Genomic DNA, 20,814 nt, shown 5'->3' on the forward strand with positions numbered 1-20,814 from the left:
AATAATTGCCTAGTTATTTGGTTTCTTCATCTTTTTACTTACAGCTAAAACAATCTGACTTGTATATTATCATTTCCTTTTTAAAATGTTAAAAAGTTGTTAAAAAATTCATGGATGAAAAAAATTCCAATTTCCTCCCTACTGGAGAGACGCAAAGGGCAAGAAAGAATACAAATAAATATGGCATTCAGATTTTCAACGTAAATTAAAAATATACCCACAAAATGAATATAATACTTCTTAGTGTCACTGAACTGCACTGAAGGTCAATCATAACTTTATTGTTAGGGAACAGGGAACTACCATATATGAAGACACCTCGGTAGGTAGTTCTTAGACAAACAGTCACTAGAGTGCATCACTGGCTTTCACTGTCATATTAGGTTAGTCTAAGCACTCTAAAGCAGGCAAAGGCAAACCACAATCCATGGGCCAAACATTCTTGTTTTGTAAATAAAGTTTTATTGGAACACAAACAGGCTCTTATTTACATTACATCTATAGCTGCTTTCAAGCTACAAGGAAGAGTTGAGAATAATTGTGACCACATGGCCCACAATTATTTACTATCTGGCCCTACACAGAAGTTTGCTGTCCGCTGTTCTAAAGCACTGCTACTCAAAAGTTTGGTCTGTGCACCTGAACTGCTTGTTCCTCAAAGGAATTGAGATAAGGAGATGGTAAGAAAACATAAACCAGTTATGTTACCAAATACAATGTTTATTTCAACTACACTTTTGTTTTCATTGCCAGACTTTCTCTTAAGAGTCTGGTGCAGCTTCCTCTTCTAATGGATAGGTGTAAACAGTTCACTGATTAGCTACTTTGAACACCATTATCCTAAAGGTATATAGCCACAGAAGAAGGAACTACCCAAAGCTCAAAGGGACAAAAAGTGTCATTTAGAGACTTATTTTGGCACAGTGATCTAGGGTTTAGTACATTAGGTGATTTGCCAGGCAACTAATTGACTAAGATTCAGAAAATAGTCTTTACATAGACTTTCTTCTACTCCTTGCACTTCTAAGATTCAAATTACTCCAAAAATCTTGTCTGCTATAGTTTTATGCTTCAACAAGGTGAAAGGTAACAGTTAAAAAGTCCCTCTCTCCCTATTTTTGGATGGTAGCAGGAAACATGAAAATATTTGAACCCTTCAAAAAAAAACTTTTCAAGAAAGTAAATCAATAATATATTTTGCCTGTTTAGCCTCTTTACTTTGCTGGGCAGATAGAAAACTAGAATAGTAAATTATATTTCTCTTGAAATAAAGGAATTTTTTAAAGCAGATATATTTTCTGTAAATATTAATAGTATTTCCCCCTGTGTTTAAGTCCTAATTTAAAATAAATCATGCATCAAGAATACAGAATGAAATCCCACCACTAACTTCAACATGAAATTTCCTTGACAAGTATACAATTTCTAAAGACACCAAAGGTAATCCAACTCAAGCAGGTTTCTGAAAAATAAAATTATTCAGGGACAGATTTTTATTGCAAATATTTACTCAAAAACTACTATATACAGCAGAATTTTAATAGCTCTTTTAAACATTTAACATTCAATGAAACAAAATTTAAGAACTCAAAGCAGATTTTAAGAAGTAAAAATGTAGCATTTTAAATAAAATTTTAAGTACTTTAAAGCAAACTATTGTTATTCATATTATATATCTCTATATCTATTATTTTCTAGATGATAAAAAACTGAAAAATCAAATGAGCAGCCATTTTATGGATAAAATAGGATATGGATAAATTAGGCTAAATGTCCCAAACCAAATTTTTACATCACTGCTTTAGGTCCCATTTGAAGTTTCTATTTTACAATTAAAGAAAAAGTCACTTGAACATGGCATGAGCCAGGACATGTTTTCAGTTTACGGCTTTACAATATCTACACTATACCATACTTTGGTTTGGTTTCCAGACCATTTTTATGGGTCTATTTCTAAAGATCATTAAAACAATATTAAAAGCATAATAGCTACAGGAGTTTCAACAATGGGTTTCTATTTTTTACAACTAGCACATCAAGGGATTTCTGCACAGCTTACACACTGACAAAAAGCACAAATACAAATTTACATATTAATAATTTCACTTTCACTGAAAGTTTAATTAAGGTAAGCTTACAGCCTTGCAGGCTAACACGTGTATGGAGGTACACAGATTCAAATATTCTGTTTACATGCTTGTGACAGTCTGGAATGTTATATTAAATCCAAAATTAACTTTACATTCATCCAAATTCTCATTATATCAATTTAGCACTCTAAGCATGCCCCATTTACCAGCATCATACTTGAAATGAAGCCTTCATTAACACTGCCTATCAGCCATTACTTAAATTAATTATTCCAAAAGGTATGTGGTTTCCAAATTTCTCCCTTTAAGTTAACTGAAAAGGATCTATAGGTAGTAAGAACTTTTAGCTTAGGACTGATGGAAGTTTCAAAAGCTTTATTACTATAATTAATATTCTAAAAATCAATTCATACTGGCCACCGAGTTCTCTTCACAAACTGTTAAATGATAATTTTCCATTGCAAACTTAGCTTTCATTAAAATCCATAATAGTTTTAAAGTCTTTTTGGAACTCCATACAAATCATACTATTATGGATGAATTGATTTCTCTAACAACCTGGATTGAATCTACAGGTAAAGTGTATGTGAATGACTTCCCTCACGGTTTTTTACTTCTGAACTCTATAGAACAGCACAGCACGACTGAGCTCACCTGATAGCACTGTTCCAAATGTTCTTACGTTGGTACACTAAACTTAGAATGACTAATAAATTTCAACTTCTTTCTTTTTCATCTGCCAGGTCTACTGTTGTCTCTGTTGTGCTAGGGCTATTTTCTCCAGGAACACTGTCAGTTTGATCAGACACTACTTCATCAGTCTTGGCTGAAGGATCACCACTACCTTTCTGAAGAATCTCTGTGGCTTCATACTCTAGTACCTCTGATGGAGTCAAAGGTTCTAAATGAATACTGCCTTGCTCACTAACATCAGAACTACCAGATTCAGGTTCATCTCTTTTTCTCAAAAACTGATCAATGCTAACATCACCAGATGTTAACCGCAAATCCTTAATATTTTTTGAAGAAAACCTAGCTTCACTGGAGTTGGAATCTTCATTCTGATCACATGAAATTGTGCTTCCTGAACTTTGGCACATCTTTAACTCCATTTTCTGACAAATGTGCTCTCTTTGTTTTTTCTTTTCTACTTTATCTGCATCAATATTTGACTCATGACTGAAGATATTCTTTAACCCAGTTTTCTGGTCTTCAAGACAGGTATCATTTTCCTTATTTGACATTGTTATGCTTTCTTCATTTTTTGTTGCTAATGAGCTTTCAAATGAATTTGTATCACATCCAGTTTTTTCTTCCTCTGAAGAAGCTTTATCTTGTTTACTGAAAAAATAAAGCCATTTTATTATCAATTCCTTTATAACACATCATATTTGAATACTATCAAAATAAAGACTTGCTCTTAAAAAAAAAAAAAAGAGATCAAACCACATTTGCTGAAACAGAAAAAAAAAAAAATCCAGGTCTCCAGTCCTTGCCATGTCACACTTTAGGAGACAGCCATTTTCTTAGGCAAGAGACTGAGAAACTCCAGAGCCACACCTTAAAAGGAGACCTGGGGAGTCCATCAAAACTGGTTTTAGTCCTGATAATCATTACGTTCAATTGTTCACACTCTTGTCTGTCTAGATTAAAATTTAAGAATGCTTATTAATTTGTAACTTTAAATAAGAAGTGAACATATTTAGAAAAACTATTTTTTTAAATGTTTATTTTTGAGAGAGACAGAGAGAGAGCATGAGCAGGGGAGGGGCAGAGAAAGAGAGAGACACAGAACCTGAAGTAGCTCTAGGCTCTGAGCTGTCAGCACAGACTCCCTCATGGGGATTGAGCCCATAAGCCGTGAGGATCATGACCCAAACAGAAGTTGAGCAGAACTGACTGAGCCACCCAGGAACACCGGAAAAAAACTGTTTTTTAAATAACTTCTATATCCTCTTAATTAGAATATCTTTCCCTATACAAAATCAAATAAGTATTTGTAAATATTTCCATAATTTTTAACAGCTGAATTACAAAGAACACACACATGTCTGAAAAAATATATGTAAATATATACAACATGCCTACATACATAAATATGCTTGTTTATATACATAAATGTTTATGTGTGTATGGGTATGTGTGTTCACACTTACCCTGGCATGTTAACACCAATTATGTAGTGAACCATAATATATTAGATGACTTCAGGAATAGATTTCAGTGATTCCCAAAAACTGTATAACACCAGTGCTCATCCCAACAAGTGTCCTTTATTATTTAATAGAGCAAATCATCTACATTCTACTACTTTTCTTCCTAAGTCTAATAGTTTAAAAACATAAAAGATATTTATACAAAGATGCTCATAAAAACAATGTTTAAATGGTGAATACAGAAACAACCTAATATCTAACAAGAGAGCAATGATTTAAACAATTATGGTGGTAAATAGAAAATATGAATCTTCCTTTAAACATCATTGGTTTCCAAACCAAATCCCATTAGGATTTCTAACTAAATAATCATTATTAAAACTATATATTAATTTGGAAAATGGCCTATCATGCAGTAGTTATTAGTTATTTGCTATCACAGTAAGTTTACATTTTTCTTCATTTAGATCCTGTACATTTCTCATTTTTTTTGTTCTTGTGAATTAGCTATTTTGTCCATTATATTTTATAACCATGTTATTGGTATATTGAAAGATTCAGATTTTTCTAACAAGCTACTTTAATTTATACTCTCATTAATTTCATTCTTAGCTCATTTTCTTGGATCTTATAGGTCAATTATACCATCTGCAAACAATTAGTTTATTTTCCTCATTTCAATTTACATAATTATTATTTTTGTTCAGATCTTATTGGACTAATTACAATTTACAGAAAACATGAAATTATAGAGAGGTGACTGGTCTGCTTTTTCTAACTCCTTCATTGAATTTTTTGTTAACCATTGCCCCTGTCCCCAAATTCAAGGTGAAGAAAGGGCTAATTTTTCTAATAAAGTCTAAGAAACACCTTTTTAAGGCCTTATTCCATAATTTCCTTTTCAGGGGCAATAGATTAATCACTCTTATTCAGTTAACCAGCACCCCATACCTTATGCTATATAGCTGTATATAAAATACACAGCATATAGACATAGGAAAATTACTTAATTTAAAAGACAAAATAAAATTATCTTTATCTGGAATTAAGTTCTAATTTGAATGTTAGGTTCTCTTTTGTTAAGAAAGCTTCTAAAATGTCTTGGGCTCTTTAGTGTTGATCAGAGCATTACATTTTTTAAGGCCAATTCCTGAAGTCTGAAACTTTTATGTTAAGTTCCCACCACAGAAGTACCTTCATAGCTTTTGAAAATACTTTAGGAAGAAAAGATTTTAAGATGATCTGTTTGCAAAAATTGTCCCCAATTTTTATAACTTGTTTTATAATTTGTAGTATCTTGTAATTGTTTTCATTTGATAGGGGCAATTGAAATCTGTTAACATTTTATTTACTAATAAGTACTTTTTAAAAATTTAACAACTATAAGGTATTCAAAAGATGTTTAAAAGATGTTTAAAAGATGTCAAAAACTAAAAAATGATTTTAAAACTAGGATCGACTGTATATTTTATCGTATTAAAATTTCAAATTTTTATTTTAATTAAAACTAATATAATGGGGCACCTGGGTAGCTGAGTCAATTAAATGTCCAGTTTTTGGTTTCAGCTTAGGTCACAATCTCACAGTTTAGTGAGTTTGAGCCCTGCATCAGGCTCCGTGCTGACAGTGCGGACTGTGCTTGGGATTCTCTCTCTCTCTCCCTTTCTCTGCCCCTCCCCCATTTGTGAGCTCTCCCTCTCTCAAAATACATAAACTTAAAAAAAATCTAAACAAAATAACTAATAAAATATCAATTAACTAAAGTAATGCAGCTCAAGTAACAAGGTTTTATATACTTGACTTTTAAGAGTCAGTTTTTCCTTATATTTACCTTTCAGAATTTGAGGTTTCTGTTTCTCCTTCAGCCATATTAGTTCTTGTAATTTCCTGAAATGATTAAGAATGTTTCTTTTATATTCATAGTTAGGCTTAAATTAAACTACTTTAATGATACCAAACTTTCTGGATTAAAGAAACTTAAGTGTTCAACCTAATATACCAAAGAAATAGAAAAACAATTTCTTAATCTAAAGTATGTACTAGAATAGTTCTCAAAATTAAAAGCATAATTTAAAAAATTATTTAAAAAAAACCTATCAGAATTTCAGCATACCACAAGTTTCTGAATCAAGGTCATGAAGCAATTACCCAGTTATAACAATATCTGTTTTTCTTAGACTGTTTAAAATGTGGGCTGTAATTATAATCACTTGAATAGAAAACTTGTAAAACACAACTTGAATTTGAAGAACAAGTTGCATCCGTAGTATTTTATACAAACATACTAAATATGAACATTTATATAAAACATTCCTGAAATTATAATTTCATATTTGGAGTGGAGTTAACCCTTCCATTGTCAAAGCAGGTAATAGGAGATGATATATTAAATATTTGGCTACTTTCAATGTTTTACAGGGAAAAAAGAATACGGTAAATTTCAGTAAGCCAGACTAACAGTTCATAAAATTACTGACTACTGAGCATATATGATGCATGAGGTAGTATGTTAAGAGCTTTGCATTCATTATCTAATTTAATCCTCATATTGGACATTATCAACTCCATTTTTATAATAAGAAATACGACTACATAGGTTAAGTAGAGAACACTAGGCAGTAACTGCAATAAATGGTGAAGATTCAAATCTAGGTCTATTTCTTAACTACTATAGTGACTGACTATTGAAAGTGATAATGGTGTATTAATCACAAACATTTATTGTTTTTACTTTCCTAACACCCTGCTAAAATGATGCAAAGATATATAACATTTTCATTCACAAAGACCAAGGAAACACCAGAGCATACTAATTGTCTAGGAGATTTCAACAAATTTTTAGATGGAATTAATTAGAAAAGTACAAGTTGATTTTGCAGCATGGAGGAAGTTACAACTAAATATGTGAGTAAGGGAGTGCAAGGAGAAGAGACTCAATTTGCCCAGAGAACTTAAGCAATCTGGTATTTGGAGTAATTCAGTATAATATCTAGTACATAAAAAAATTAAAATGAAGTACAAGGACTGCTGAGAAATCTAAATGCTCTTTCCCCAATTCACACAAGATACCTACCCTTTCCTCTACAAGAGAAGCTAAAGGTTAACTTTATGAACTAAAGACAATCTAGACTTGTGAACACCAGGAATGGCAAAAGGCAGCCATGAGGTACTGGGAGAAAAGAGAAAAATTTAGTCAAAGTCCATAAACTGAATAAAGGTCCCCACAGTTCTTCTCCCTGTCTGGCTCCCAGAATGCTAGCAGCTGGAGGGATCACTCTTCACTCTACCACCCACATCTGGAATCTAGAAGATTCTTCTTCGAAAAAAATTATTAGACTCAAGACAGACAAGGTTTCCTATAATGACTTTGAAAGCACCTTCCTCACCAAAGAATTAGCTCAGCATCTGATTTTCCTATGGGAAGTCTGAACAGTTCCCATACAGACTGTACAGATTGTATAGAGCACTAATCCAGAAGAATTAACTAACCTTCATATTATAATACATGTCAACAGTTCTCCAAGTGTGTTCCAGAGACACCTTGGGCCCCCAAGACACTTTCAGGAGGCAGATGAAGTTAAAACTCTTGGTATAAAAGCAATAGTTGAGTAAACATGCTGGCATCTTAACAAGAATCAAGGCAGTGGCATCAAACCAAAACTGCACTAGCAGTCACTGAATTCGTCACTGGCAAACACCAGCAGTAACACTCACTTTATTAAATATCAATCTCTGAGTTCAGATCTTTTGAATATTCTGTGTGATATAACAGAAGTATGCATAAAGCACTGCTATTGTATACTGAAAACACTTGGGTCTGAGACTGAGTTTCAAGTTGAACTTAGGTATACTTTTTAATAGAATATAATTTCTATTTTAAAGGATAACTGCCAAACTATGAATATTTAGAGGTGGTTATTTAGGAGATACTTTATTGAAAATTGACAAAGTAAGCCTGTCATATCAAAGAAAACAACTGACAGTGTTTATTGCCTTAAAATTAAAACAAAACTTAAATTTTAGGAAAACTTGCAGTCACCATTGATTAAATTAATGCTAATAATGAATGTGCATACTTGCAATTATACATAAAACATATCAACACTTGCAAGATCTATGTAACTCAGTGTACCAATTATTTTCCAAATGACCAATCTATGATGCTATAAAATCATTTATGAATGAAAGATTCAATCAAAGTGGAAGACAGGGGGCACCTGGGTGGCTCAGTCGGTAAAGCATCTGACTTCAGCTCAGGTCATGACCTCGTGGGTTCGAGTCTTGCGTCAGGCTCTGTGCTGACAGCCTGGAGCCTGCTTCTGATTCTGTGTCTTCCTCTCTCTTTGCCCCCTCCCTGTGCTTGTGCTCTGTCTCTGTCTATCTCTCAAAAATAAATATTTTTTAAAAAGTGTAAAACAGAGCAATAGATCTTAATGTAGCAAAGTATATAAGTACAGTAATATGGAATCAAATTCTGAACTGGAAAAAACCTTTAAGAAAACTTCCATTTGTCTACTTTTGATGAGTATCAAAAATAATCACAATTATATGAAAAGATTATTGAAGTACTAGCTAAGGCCGGATATTCCGCATATATTTCAACCACACAATAACATATCACAAAAGTCTGAATGCAGAAACATGAAAATCGAGTTTTCTTCTACTTAACCAGACATTAAAAAGTTAATGTAAAAGTATAAAATACCAGTCTTCTAACTAAATATCTTGTATTTCAGAAAATAGTTATTTTTCAGAAGTGTTATTTATGTGAACATAAAGTTTATTAGTTTTATTTTTAAGTTATAACATATTCTAGAACTCCTAGTTTTAATTTCTAACATACTTTTTGAGAGTACTAGGGATATATGTACAGAGTCCCCTGGAGCTCCTCAGTGCACACCTGTATGAGAATGTGAGGCAGCCCTGTCCCCATTCACAATCAAGTTTTCAGTGAACCTTGTAGTGGTTTACTCTTTATGTGTATTGGCAGCCAAGGATTACCACACAATTAAAGACATTCTTTAATGTCAGAAATACTGAAACAAATAGAAAACAAATAAAGAAGGCAGCTAGGAGACATCAGAGCCATTGCTGGAAACAAAAGAAAAAAGATATATATTTGATATACTTTATCTATCTATCTATCTATCTATCTATCTATCTATCTATCTATCTATTTTGTATCCCCAAAGAAGTATACAAGAACAAAAATTATGAAGAGAACTGAATAATAAAAATATTAAAGAGCACTTCAAAAATAAATATATGACAACTAAAATAAGTTATTAAGTACAGAAAATCCTTTTGAAAACATTAAGTGAAAAAGACAAAAAGATGGAAGGCAATGTTTCAAATTCTAGGTCTCCCTCTCTCTCTGCCCCTCCCCTACTGGCACTCTGTCAAAATAAATAAACATTAAAAAAAATTAAAAGAAAATTAGAAAAAAAAGATGGAAGGCAAGAAAGAAAATACCATACAATCAGAGGAAGTAGGAAATCAGTGTCTTATCAACAGGAGTTGAGAGAGAAAGTCAGAGAGAGAGAGAGAGAGAGAGAGAGAGAGAGAGAGAGAGAGAGAGAGAGAGGAGAATGAAAAAAGAAAAGTGAAAATTTACCGAAGAAATAATATAAGGAAACTTCCCCAAACATAAACATCCAAGTTACAAAGGCTTATCAAGTGCCTACCATAATGAATGGAAAATGGATGACTGGTGAACATATTATCATAAAATTTCAGAACACTAAAGATAATCATTAAAGTTTCCAGAAAGAATAAAATAACCCAAACACAATGAAACTGGAACAAGAATGGCATCAGATGTACAAAAACATTACTTTCAAAACTGCATGGGAACAATGATTTCTATGTACTTTGGCCAAACCATCATTTAGGTAAATAAAGTTTTAAATATGCAAGGAGTAAAAAAAGATGCATCCCTTCTGAGGAAGTTGTTAGAGAGCATGTTTCATCAAAGTAAGAAGTAAACAACAACAACAAAGGCACTCATAGTTCAGGAAATAAGACATCCAACATAAGAAAGTGGCAAAGGAAAATCCTAATACAACAAACTATGCACCAGACTTAGAGAGCAACTAGTTTACAATGAAGGGAATCTGAAGAGATATACAGACTCTCTCAACAATTTCTTTTGAGGTGTGTGAACATTTGAAAAAAAAAAACTTCCAAATATTAGACAAATAAATCACAACATTTTTAAAAAACAGCCTTAAGTGTATAGAAAAACAAATGAGTAAAGATACACATTTTTTAACTCCATAAAAGTAAAGTAAGATATAGTAAAGTAAAAGAAGTCATAGTACTTCCTGGATCAGCACACGTAATGGTCTCAAAAACTGTGATATAACTATGCTGAGATCAATGCTATGCAAAGCCATACTGGAACCTTAGGTAAAAGGAAAAACACATATCCCTATATACACATCTTGTTTTTTTTTTTTTAAGTTGTGAAAAAATACACAATAAACTTACCATCATAACCACTTTTAAGTGTACAGTTCAGTGGTACTAACTACATTCACACTGTTGTGCATCCATCAACACCCCCCATCTCCATACCTTTTTTATCTTGTAAAACTAACTCTATACCTATTAAACAACTCCACATTCTCCTCTTCCCACAGCCCCTAACCACCACTATGCTGTCTTTATAATGATCAGATATATAATGTGATAACCAAGAAATCATCACCAAATCCAATGTCATAAAGCTTCTATCCTGTTTTCTTCCAAGAATGTTATTGTTTTCTATATTACATTAACGTCCTTGATCCAGTTTGAGTTAATGTTTGTATATAGTGTTAGCTAAGGGTCCAACCTCACTCCTTTCCATGTGAATATCCAGTTTTCCCAGCACCAATTATTGAAAAGACTTTTTCCCATTGATCTTGGCCACATTGTCAAAAATCATTAGACTACATATGTGAGGCTTTATTTCTGGGCTTTTAATTTTATTCCACTCTCTGTGTGTCTGTCTTTATGCCAATATCACACTGTTTTGATTTCTGTAGCTTTGCAGTAAGTTCTAAAATCAGTGTTAATCTTAACTTCAGTTTTGCTCTTCCTTTTCAAAACTGTTTCAGCTATTTAAGGTACCATATAAATTTTAGGATAGGATTTTCTATTTCTGAAAAATTTAAACTGTCTTTGGGACTTTTGTAGGGATTGCAATAAATTGGCACATTGCTTTGGGTGGTATGGACATTTTAACAATATTAAGTCTTCCAGTTTTGAACATGAGTTGTGTTTCCATTTATTTAGGTTTTTTAAATATCATTCAGTAAGGTTTTTTAGTCTTATTTTACAAGTCTTTCATCCCCTTGGTTAATTCCTATTTCACTCTTTTTGATGCTATTGTAAATGGAATGATTTTTGAAATTTCCTTTTCAGATTTTATTTCAAGTGTATAGAAATGCAACTGATTTTTGTGTACTGACTGTGTATCCTACTACTTTGTTTAACTGACTTATTAATTTTAATTTTTAAAATTTTACTTATTTTTGAGAGACAGAGAGAGTATGAGTCGGGGAGGCACAGAGAGGGAGACACAGAATCCGAAGCAGGCTCCAGGCTCTCACCTGTCAGCACAGAGCCTGATGCGGGGCTTGAACTCAAGAACCGTAAGATCATGAACTGAGCCAAAGTGGGACCTTAACTGACTGAACCATCCTTGCGCCCCCCATTTATTAGTTCTAACGGAGTTTTTTGTTTTGTTTTGTTCTATTTTTGGTGGACTCTTCAGGGTTTTTATATTAAGAGAATAATTTTGCTTCCTTTTTTTCCCAATTTGGTTGCCTTTTGTTTCTTTTTCTTGACTAACTGCTGTTTTTGGGTGGACCTAAATGTAGCTCTAAATGTCTACTAAATCTAGTTGGCTTAAGTTCTCTAATTCCTTACTTATGTCTTGTTGTTCTATCTATTATTTTAAGTGGGGTTCTGAAGACTCCAACTATTACTGTAAAACGGTCAATTCTTCCCTTCAATTCTGTCAGATTTTGCTACATATATTTTGGTGATCTGTCATTAGGCACATAAATATTTATAACTGTTATATCTTCTTGCTGTATTGAACCTTTTATTAATACATGATGTCCTTCTTTATTTCTTGTAACCTATTTTCTTTTAGTCTATTTTGTCTGATATTAGTAAAGATACCCATGCTCTATTTTGTTATTATTTGCATGGAATATCCTTTCATTTTAAATTGTCTTTAGATCTCAAGTGAGGCTCCCAAAGACTGCATGCTCTTGAATCATGTGTTATTATCCATTCTGCCAACATTTGTCTTATGACTGCAATTTAATACATTTACATTTAAATTAGTTACTGATAAGGAGGACTGTATAACTGCTATTGTGTTATTTGCTTTCTTTTTGCCTTATAACTGCTTTGGCACTCATTTCCTCCACTACTGACTGTGTTTGTGTTTAGTTGTAATGAAATGTTTAAATTCCTTTCTCACTTCCTTTGTGTATAGTTATTTTTGTGTGTGTAGTTACCATGGGAATTACATTTAACATTCAAAGTTGTTACCCTCGAATTTTATACCAGCTTGACTTTAATAACATAGACAAACTCTCCTCTTTTACAGTTCCATTCCCCTCTGCTTTTTGGCTGTTGTCACAAAATCACATCTTTATAAAAATTATTTTAAATACATTAGTTTCCTAATAAGGAAAAAACAAGATTTGGAGTTAGAAACCAAAGTTACCCTAATACTAGCTTATACTAGTATTATATTACATAAAAATACTATATAGTATTATAATACTATATAAACATATACTTTTTCTTTTAATGAATTTCTTAACTCACATAGAAGACAGAAAAGAGTTACAATGTATTATTATAATACTACTAGTTTTATAATTGCCCGTGTACTTACCTTTATTGAGATATTTATTTCTCTACACATCTTTGAGTTACGGCAAAGTGTCCTTTCATCTCACCTTACAGGACTTCCCTTGAGCATTTCTTGCAGGACAGATGTAGTTGTCATAAACTCTCTTAGGTTTTCTGTCAAAATATCTCACTTTTGAAGAATAGTTTTAACAGATATAAAATTATTGACTGAGGTTTTTTTTTTCTTTTAGCACTACGAATATATTGGTCCACAGACTTATGGCCTCCAAAGTTTCTGATGAAAAATTTTTTGATAATCTTATTGAGGGCCCCCTACATGTGATGATTTGCTTCTCTCTTGCTTTCAAGATTCCTTTGTCCTTTGAGAGTTTTATTATAATGTGTCTCAGAGCAGGTCTCTTTGAGTTCATCTTAGAATTCATTGTGCTTCTTGATGTTTACATTCATATGTTTCATCAGATTTGGGAAGTTTTCAATCATTATTTCTTCAAATATTCTCTGCCTCTCTCTTTGTCTCTGTCAAATGTTCTCTGGGACTCCCATGATATGTATGTTTCTCTGCATAACAGTAAGCCCCAACTGCCTTAGGCTCTGTTCACTTGTCCTCAATCTGTTTCCTTTCTGTTTCTCAAGCTCATTACTTTGCATTGTCCTGTCTTCCAAGTTTGCTGATTCTTTCTTCTTTCTATCCAGATCTGCTTTTGAATCCCTCTAGTGAACTTTTCATTTTCAGTTAATGAACTTCTCAGCCCCAGAATGTCTTTCTGCGTTGTCAGGTTTTTGCTCTAACATTTACATATTGTTAACATACTGTTATTCCTTTTCCACATTCCTTTTGTTCTTTGGGCATCTTTAAAATAGTTGTTCCAAAGTTTTTGTTTAGGGTATCTGTCATTAGGTCTTTTTTCAGGACCAGCTTCTACTGATTTTTTTTCCCTCTGAATGGGCCATATTTGCCTGCTTCTATGTATGCCTTGTGATTTTTTTGTTGTAAGCTGGACACTTGAAACTAATAATGTAGTAACTTTGGAAATCAGATTCTCCCCCTTCCCAGTCTCTGCTGTTTTTGCTATTGTTTTTGTTTCTTTTGATTGTTGAAGACTGTCTCTGTTCCTGGGATCAACATGAGATGTAAACTTAAAGTCTTCTCAGATCTATTCTGAGCCCTTCTCTTGGCATGTACAATCACTCTAATTTTACCCATATATGTGATTGTTTTTGAATGTCCTAATCTTTAATGTCAGGCTCCTGAAAGGGGAAAAAGCAAAAAATTAAGGGGGAAGAAAGGGCACTATACCTTTAAATGCCCTGGAAGGCATATCAGCTATAAGGAGAGGGGCATTCAACAACGAGGAGAGGTGTAACAACAACCTGCCCACTTCTGTGCAATGCCATGATAAGAAGTATCAATCAGTGATAACAGCACAGATCCTCAATATTTGGAGGGCAGTATCCTTTTGGGCCACTCTGGTCTCATAAGCTTTGTGCAGGCTACTCTAGGTACATGTGCACAGCTGCTTGCCATGGGGCTGAAGGTGAGGGGTAGGAAGGTGCTACTGTGTTGAATGCTTAAATTGACCAATAGTAATTGCAATTTACCATCCAGGTCTTCCCTTGGAAGTTGTAGGCATTCAACAGACTCCAGAATTCCAAAATACAGACATATTCATCTTATTGCATGTCACAGATAGGCATTTTATTTTACAAATTAAAGATTTATGGCAACCATGGTATAATCCAAGCCTGGATGATAGTATATCTGTTTACTACACACTTTACTGAATGTTTTGAGCCCACTATTGAGACCTACTGCTCAGGAAAAATAAAAAGATTCCTTTCAAAATATTACTGCTCATTGACAAGACACCCAGTCACCCAAAAGCTCTAATGGAAATGTACAGTAAGATTAATGATGTTTTTCATTCTTGCCAACACAGCATTCATCCTACAGCCATGGACCAATGAGTAATTTCAAATTTCAAGTCTTATTATATAAGAAATACATTTCATAAGGTTATGGCTGCCATAGATAGTGATTCCTCTGATGGATCTGTGCAAAGTCAACTGAAAACCTTTTGGAAAGGATTCATCATTCAAGACATTAAGACAATTCATGATTCAAGGGAAGAGTTCAAAACATCAACATGTACAGGTGTTTGGAAGAAGATGATTCCCAATTTTCCCTTATGGATGACTGAGGGGTTTAAGACGTCAGTGGAAGAAATAACTGCAGGTGTAGTGGAAACAGCAAAAGAAATAGTGTTAGAAGTGGAGCCTGAAGACGTGACTGAAGTGCCATAATCTCATGATAAAACTAAAGGTTGAGGTGTTGCTTATTATGGATGAACAAAAAAGTAGTTTCTTGAGATGGAATCTACTCCTGGTGAAGATGCTGTAAAGACTGTTAAAATGACAACAAAAGATTTAGAATATTACATAAACTTCATTGATAGAGCAGTGGCAGGGTTTGAGAGGAATGACTACAATTCGGAAAGAAGTTCTATTGATCTGTCAGTAGCTATTACAATTGAGACAACACCCTTTACTAGCAGAAATATTATTACTTGCTGAAAGCTCTGGAGATGGTCAGCATTTTTTGACCATAGGGCATTTTTAATAAAGGTATGTATACTGTTCTTCTGGACATAATGGTATTGCATACTTAATAAACTATAGTGTAAACATAACTTTTATATGCACTGGGAAACCAAAAACTTCATTTGACCTGATTTATTGCAATATTTGCTTTATTGTAGTGGTTTGGAACCAAACTTCTGAGGTATGCCTGTAGTTACATCAGATGGATTCTGCTAGTGCAGTTGCTGTCTAGGTGGGAAGACAGATTCATGGTGTTTTCTACTCTGTCATCTTCCCAGAATCCTAGAATGTTCTTTATTCCCCAAAACATTGGTTGAATAATTGAAAAGTAGGTATACTAAACTCACAAAAGTAATTTAAGTTTATACACTTCTACACAAACCAGGACTTATTATTTCACTTTACTGGCTTTAAACGAAGCAAACAGGGGCGCCTGGGTGGCTCAGTTGGTTGAGCGGCCGGCTTCGGCTCAGGTCATGATCTCACAGTTCGTGGGTTCGAGCCCTGTGTATGACTCTGTGCTGACAGCTAGCTCAGAGCCTGGAGCCTGCTTCAGATTCTGTGTCTCCCTCTCTCTCTGACCCTCCCCTGCTAGTACTGTCTCTCTCTGTCTCTCAAAAATAAATAAAAGACATAAAAAAAATTTTTTTTAAAGGAAGCAAACACTTCAATATTTTCAAATTCAGTTCTTTTCCCACTTTGTTTTAAAATAGCAAATTGCTATGTTTGCCAATTTCTCTTAAACAAGGACAATTTTAAATAATTTAAAACTAACTTCAGTATACTGAAACTTCTTTTACAGAAGGCCACTATGGCTTGCATTGTCCTACTATTTTGATAAAATGTTGCTATTAGAGGACCCAAATACAATTCCCAATTTTATAATTTATTGATATTGTAATAAGCTATTCTACAAGAAATTTCTATAGGATTCGAATTGTCAGAATATTTGAGAACAGATTCAGTGGCTGTTTTGTGTAAATCAATGTAATTTATAGCAAATAACTTTTTTCTGGCTTAAAAATTCACTATCTGAAGATACCTTAATTTTTCATATATGTATATTTTAAACATGAAATTAGCACATTTATGATCTTGATATCTATTTGATAAGTACTTTCTCTATAATTATTAATACTCTCAATCATTGATTCATGAATTTCTAATTTCTTTTTATCTAATTTTGAAATTCATGTGACTATTCATTTCTCTTGCGTAAGTTTTATATTCCCTGAACACTTTTGAAATTACTTTCATTTGTTATTAGCAAAGGACAAACCTTTTATTAAGTATGCAGCTTTATTTAGGGTAATTTTTCTGATTGTAGAGTTTTATTACATCTTTACACTTTGTTCAAAATATCATCTTTTAGACATATGTTGTGTAAAAATCTGTAATATATTTGTACCAAGATGCTTTTGAGTTCAACATAATTTTGACATTTGATATTATATCTTTTCATTCTTGACAAAAATCTTTAATTTGTATACAAAGTATCTCAACTGCATTTAATCTTAATGCCTACCAAATATATTGATGTGATTTTAGTTTGTATTTAGAATAGACAAAAATATTCCATCTGCTTGCTGAATTAGCCCACTCCCAAAATATATACCCTTTCTATAATACTAAAAAAGATAATCATATTTGAATTTACAGATACAGCATTTTTATATTAAATTATGATCATGATCTGAGCAAGGCACAAATTTGGCATAATTATTTTGGGAGAGAAATACTGGATTGCACATCCTTGTAAACCTCTGATAACTGACTCTTGATTTTGGCTCAGGTCATAATCTCATGGTTTGTGAGACTGAGCCCTACATTGGGCTCTATGCTGATAGCACAAAGCCTGCTTGGGTTTCTCTCTTCCCTTTCTCTCTGCACCTCTCTGACTCATGTTCTTGCTCTTGCTCTCTTTCTCTCTCCCTCTTAAAATAAATAAATAAACATTAAAAAGAAAAGAAAAAATCCAACTTTTGAACATTTTTGTCCATCACATAAAACAGATACTCTAAAATCTGCATTTTGAATAGGTGCATCCCTATTTTTTTACTTTATTAGAAATAGACGGTCACAATGAAGAATTAGTAAATTTATTTCAAAAGGCATCTTTTTATTTTCTTGGTGATGCTTATGAAATCTAGCTTCTGAGACTTCTAACATTTCATTTTCTTTATCTTTTTCTCATATTTCAAAGAAAAATATTTATTTAACTTTGAATTTCATAGTAATTCTATTCTAATAGTGTCAACATTAAGACTTTCTAATTTGCAGTCACTGGAATACTGTGTTTTTCCACCCAACTTGTTACAGTGTCCTATAATTCTGATCAAATTTTGCATGTGTTTTTCGTCATATGAACTATGCACCAATTGACTTTTTAGGTGCCATATTCATTTCAAAATTTTCTTGGTATACATTGTAAATATATTTATTTTTAATTAATACAATCAGTTAACTATAACAAACAATTAATTTATATAAATGATAATATTTAACAACCAAATAGGTGTACATAAACACTTGTATGAAAAATATAAAAAATCAATGATTACAAACAACAGAAAATTATATATCAGGAGAACCAAATAAAATGTCAAGAGAGAGGAACTTATCCCAAATGAAAGAAAAAGATAAGGCCACAGCCAAAGAGTTAAGTGAAAGAGACATATAAGTAACATGCCTCATGGAGAATTTAAAGCAACAATCATAATGATCACTCACCAGACTTGAGAAAAGAATAGAAGACATGAGAGAGAACATTATCACAGAGATAAAAAAAGTTTAAAAAATCAGAGATGAAAAATATAATTAATGAGATTGGAAACAGGCTTGATGCAAGGAATAGCAGGCTAGAAGAAGCAGAGGAACAAATTAGTGATATAGAAGACAAAATAATGGAAAAAGAATGAAGCTGAAAAAAAAGAGAAAGAATTATGGAACACAAGAATAGACTTAGGGAACTCAATGACTACATAAACATAATAGCATTCTTATTATATGAGTTCCAGAAGAAGGAGAGAGGGACGCCTGCGTGGCTCAGTTGGTAAAGTGTCTCACTTCAGCTGAGGTTATGATCTCACTGCTAGTGGGTTCAAGTCTCGCGTTGCGTCGGGCTCTGTGCTGACAGCTCAGAGCCTGAAACCTGCTTTGGACTCTGTGTCTCCCTCTCTCTCTGCCCCTCTCCCACTCATTCTCTCTCTCTCTTTCTCTCAAAAAAATGAATAAATGTTAAAAAAAAAAACAGAAGAAGAGAGAGTGAAGAGGGCAGGAAATTTGTTTGAGGAAATGATAGCTGAAAACTTCTCTAATCTGGGGGAAGAAACAGATATCCGGATCAAGGAGGCACAGAGAAGTCCCATCAAAATCAACAAAAGCAGGCAAAACCAACACACATTGTAACTAAATTCACAAAATATGATGGTAAAGAAAAATATCTTAAGAGTAGCAAGACAAAAGAAGTCCTTAACTTATAAGGGAAGACCCATAGGCTAGCTGGAGATTTCTCAACAGAAACCTGGCAAGCCAGAAGGGAGTGGCATGGTATACTCAAAGTGCTAAATGGGAAAAATCTGCAGCCATGAATACTCTATCCAGCAAGGCTATCATTCAGAATGGAAGAAAATAGAGTTTCCTAGACAAATAAAAACTAGAACAGTTCATGTCCACTAGCAGCCCTACAGCTCTGCAAGAAATCTAAAAGGGGATTCTGAGTGAAAAGGAAAGACCAAAAGTGATGAAGATAAGAAAGGAACAGAGAAAATCTCCAGAAACAAGGACAAAACAAGCAATAAATCAGCGCTAAATACACAGCTATCATAATTGCTCTGAATGTAAATGGACTACATGCTCCAATCAAAAGACATATGGTATCAGAATGGTTAAAAAAAAAAAAACCACCCAAAACCCATTCATATGCTGCCCATGAGAGACTCATCTTAGATCTAAAGACACCTGCACATAGAAAGTCAGGGGATGGAGAAACACTTATCACAAAAGGAGGCTGGAACAGCAATACTTATATTTGATGAACTAGACTTTAAAACAAAGACTGTAACAAGAGATGAAAAGGCACTACATCATAATAAAGTGAACAATCCAACAAGAAGATCTAACAATTGCAAATATTAATGTACCCAACATGAAAGCACCTACATATTTAAAATAATTAATAACAAACATAAAAGAACCAATTAATAATAATACAATAATAGTAGGAGACATTAACACCCCACTTACAGCCATGGACAGATCATCTAAACAAAATCAGTAAGAAAATAATGGTTTTGAATGATGTACTGGATCAGATGGACTTAACAACATATTCACAACATTTCATCCTAAAGCAGAAGAATACACATTCTTTTCAACTAAAAGTGGGAAATTCTGCAGAATAGATCACAGACTAAGTAAAATAATCAGGCCTTAACAAGTATAAAAAGATTGAGATTTAAAAAAAAGATTGAGAGCATGTCATGCATATTTTCTGACAATGCTGTACAACTTAAAAGCAACAAGAAAAAAATTTGTAAAGACCACAAATACGTGGAGGTTAAACAATGTGTTACTAAACAACAAGTGGTTACTAACCAGTAATACATGACAGAAGTGAGCACGGAAACACCAAGGTCTAAAACCTTTGGGATGCGACAAAAGCAGTGCTAAGAGGGAACTTTATGGGAATACAGACCTACCTTAAGAAGCAAGAAAAATCTCAAATAAACAACCTAATTTTACACATAAAGGAGTTGGAAAAAGGACAACAAATGAAGCCTTAAGCCAACAGAAAGAAGGAAATAATAAAGATTAGAGCAGAAATAATAAAGAAACTAAAAAAAATAAGAGAATACATCAATGAAACCAGGAGCTGGTTCTTTGAAAAAAAATTTTTTTTGTAAGCCTCTAGCTAGACATATCAAAAAGAAAAGAGAAAGAATCCAAACAAATAAAATCACAAATTAGAGGGGGTAAAATAACAACCAACAAACACCACAGAAATACAGTTATAAGAGAATATTATGAAAAACTATATGCCAACAAATTAGACAATCTGGAAGAAATAGATAAAGTCCTAGAAACATATA

The 20,814-nt window shown here is 33.1% G+C and overlaps 1 protein-coding gene across 10 annotated transcripts in view; it reads right to left on the reverse strand.

Moving 5' to 3' along the window:
* Nucleotides 1–439: 439 nt before the first annotated feature.
* Nucleotides 440–20,814, reverse strand: part of ZNF280D (zinc finger protein 280D) — a 124,618-nt gene continuing 104,243 nt past the window's right edge. For 5 of the 10 annotated variants that reach the window (XM_029950810.1, XM_029950809.1, XM_029950808.1 and 2 more), the window contains 2 exons: nt 6,078–6,133; nt 1,476–3,431 (listed from right to left, as the gene is read on the reverse strand). In XM_029950810.1, coding sequence (XP_029806670.1) covers nt 2,807–3,431; nt 6,078–6,133 — 681 coding nt within the window. In that variant the 3' untranslated portion in view covers nt 1,476–2,806. The other 5 variants (XR_003912984.1, XR_003912983.1, XR_003912982.1 and 2 more) reach the window with 4 other exon arrangements.

Source organism: Suricata suricatta, chromosome 9 (genome assembly GCF_006229205.1).
Source record: "Suricata suricatta isolate VVHF042 chromosome 9, meerkat_22Aug2017_6uvM2_HiC, whole genome shotgun sequence".
Classification (NCBI taxonomy): Eukaryota; Metazoa; Chordata; class Mammalia; order Carnivora; family Herpestidae; genus Suricata; species Suricata suricatta.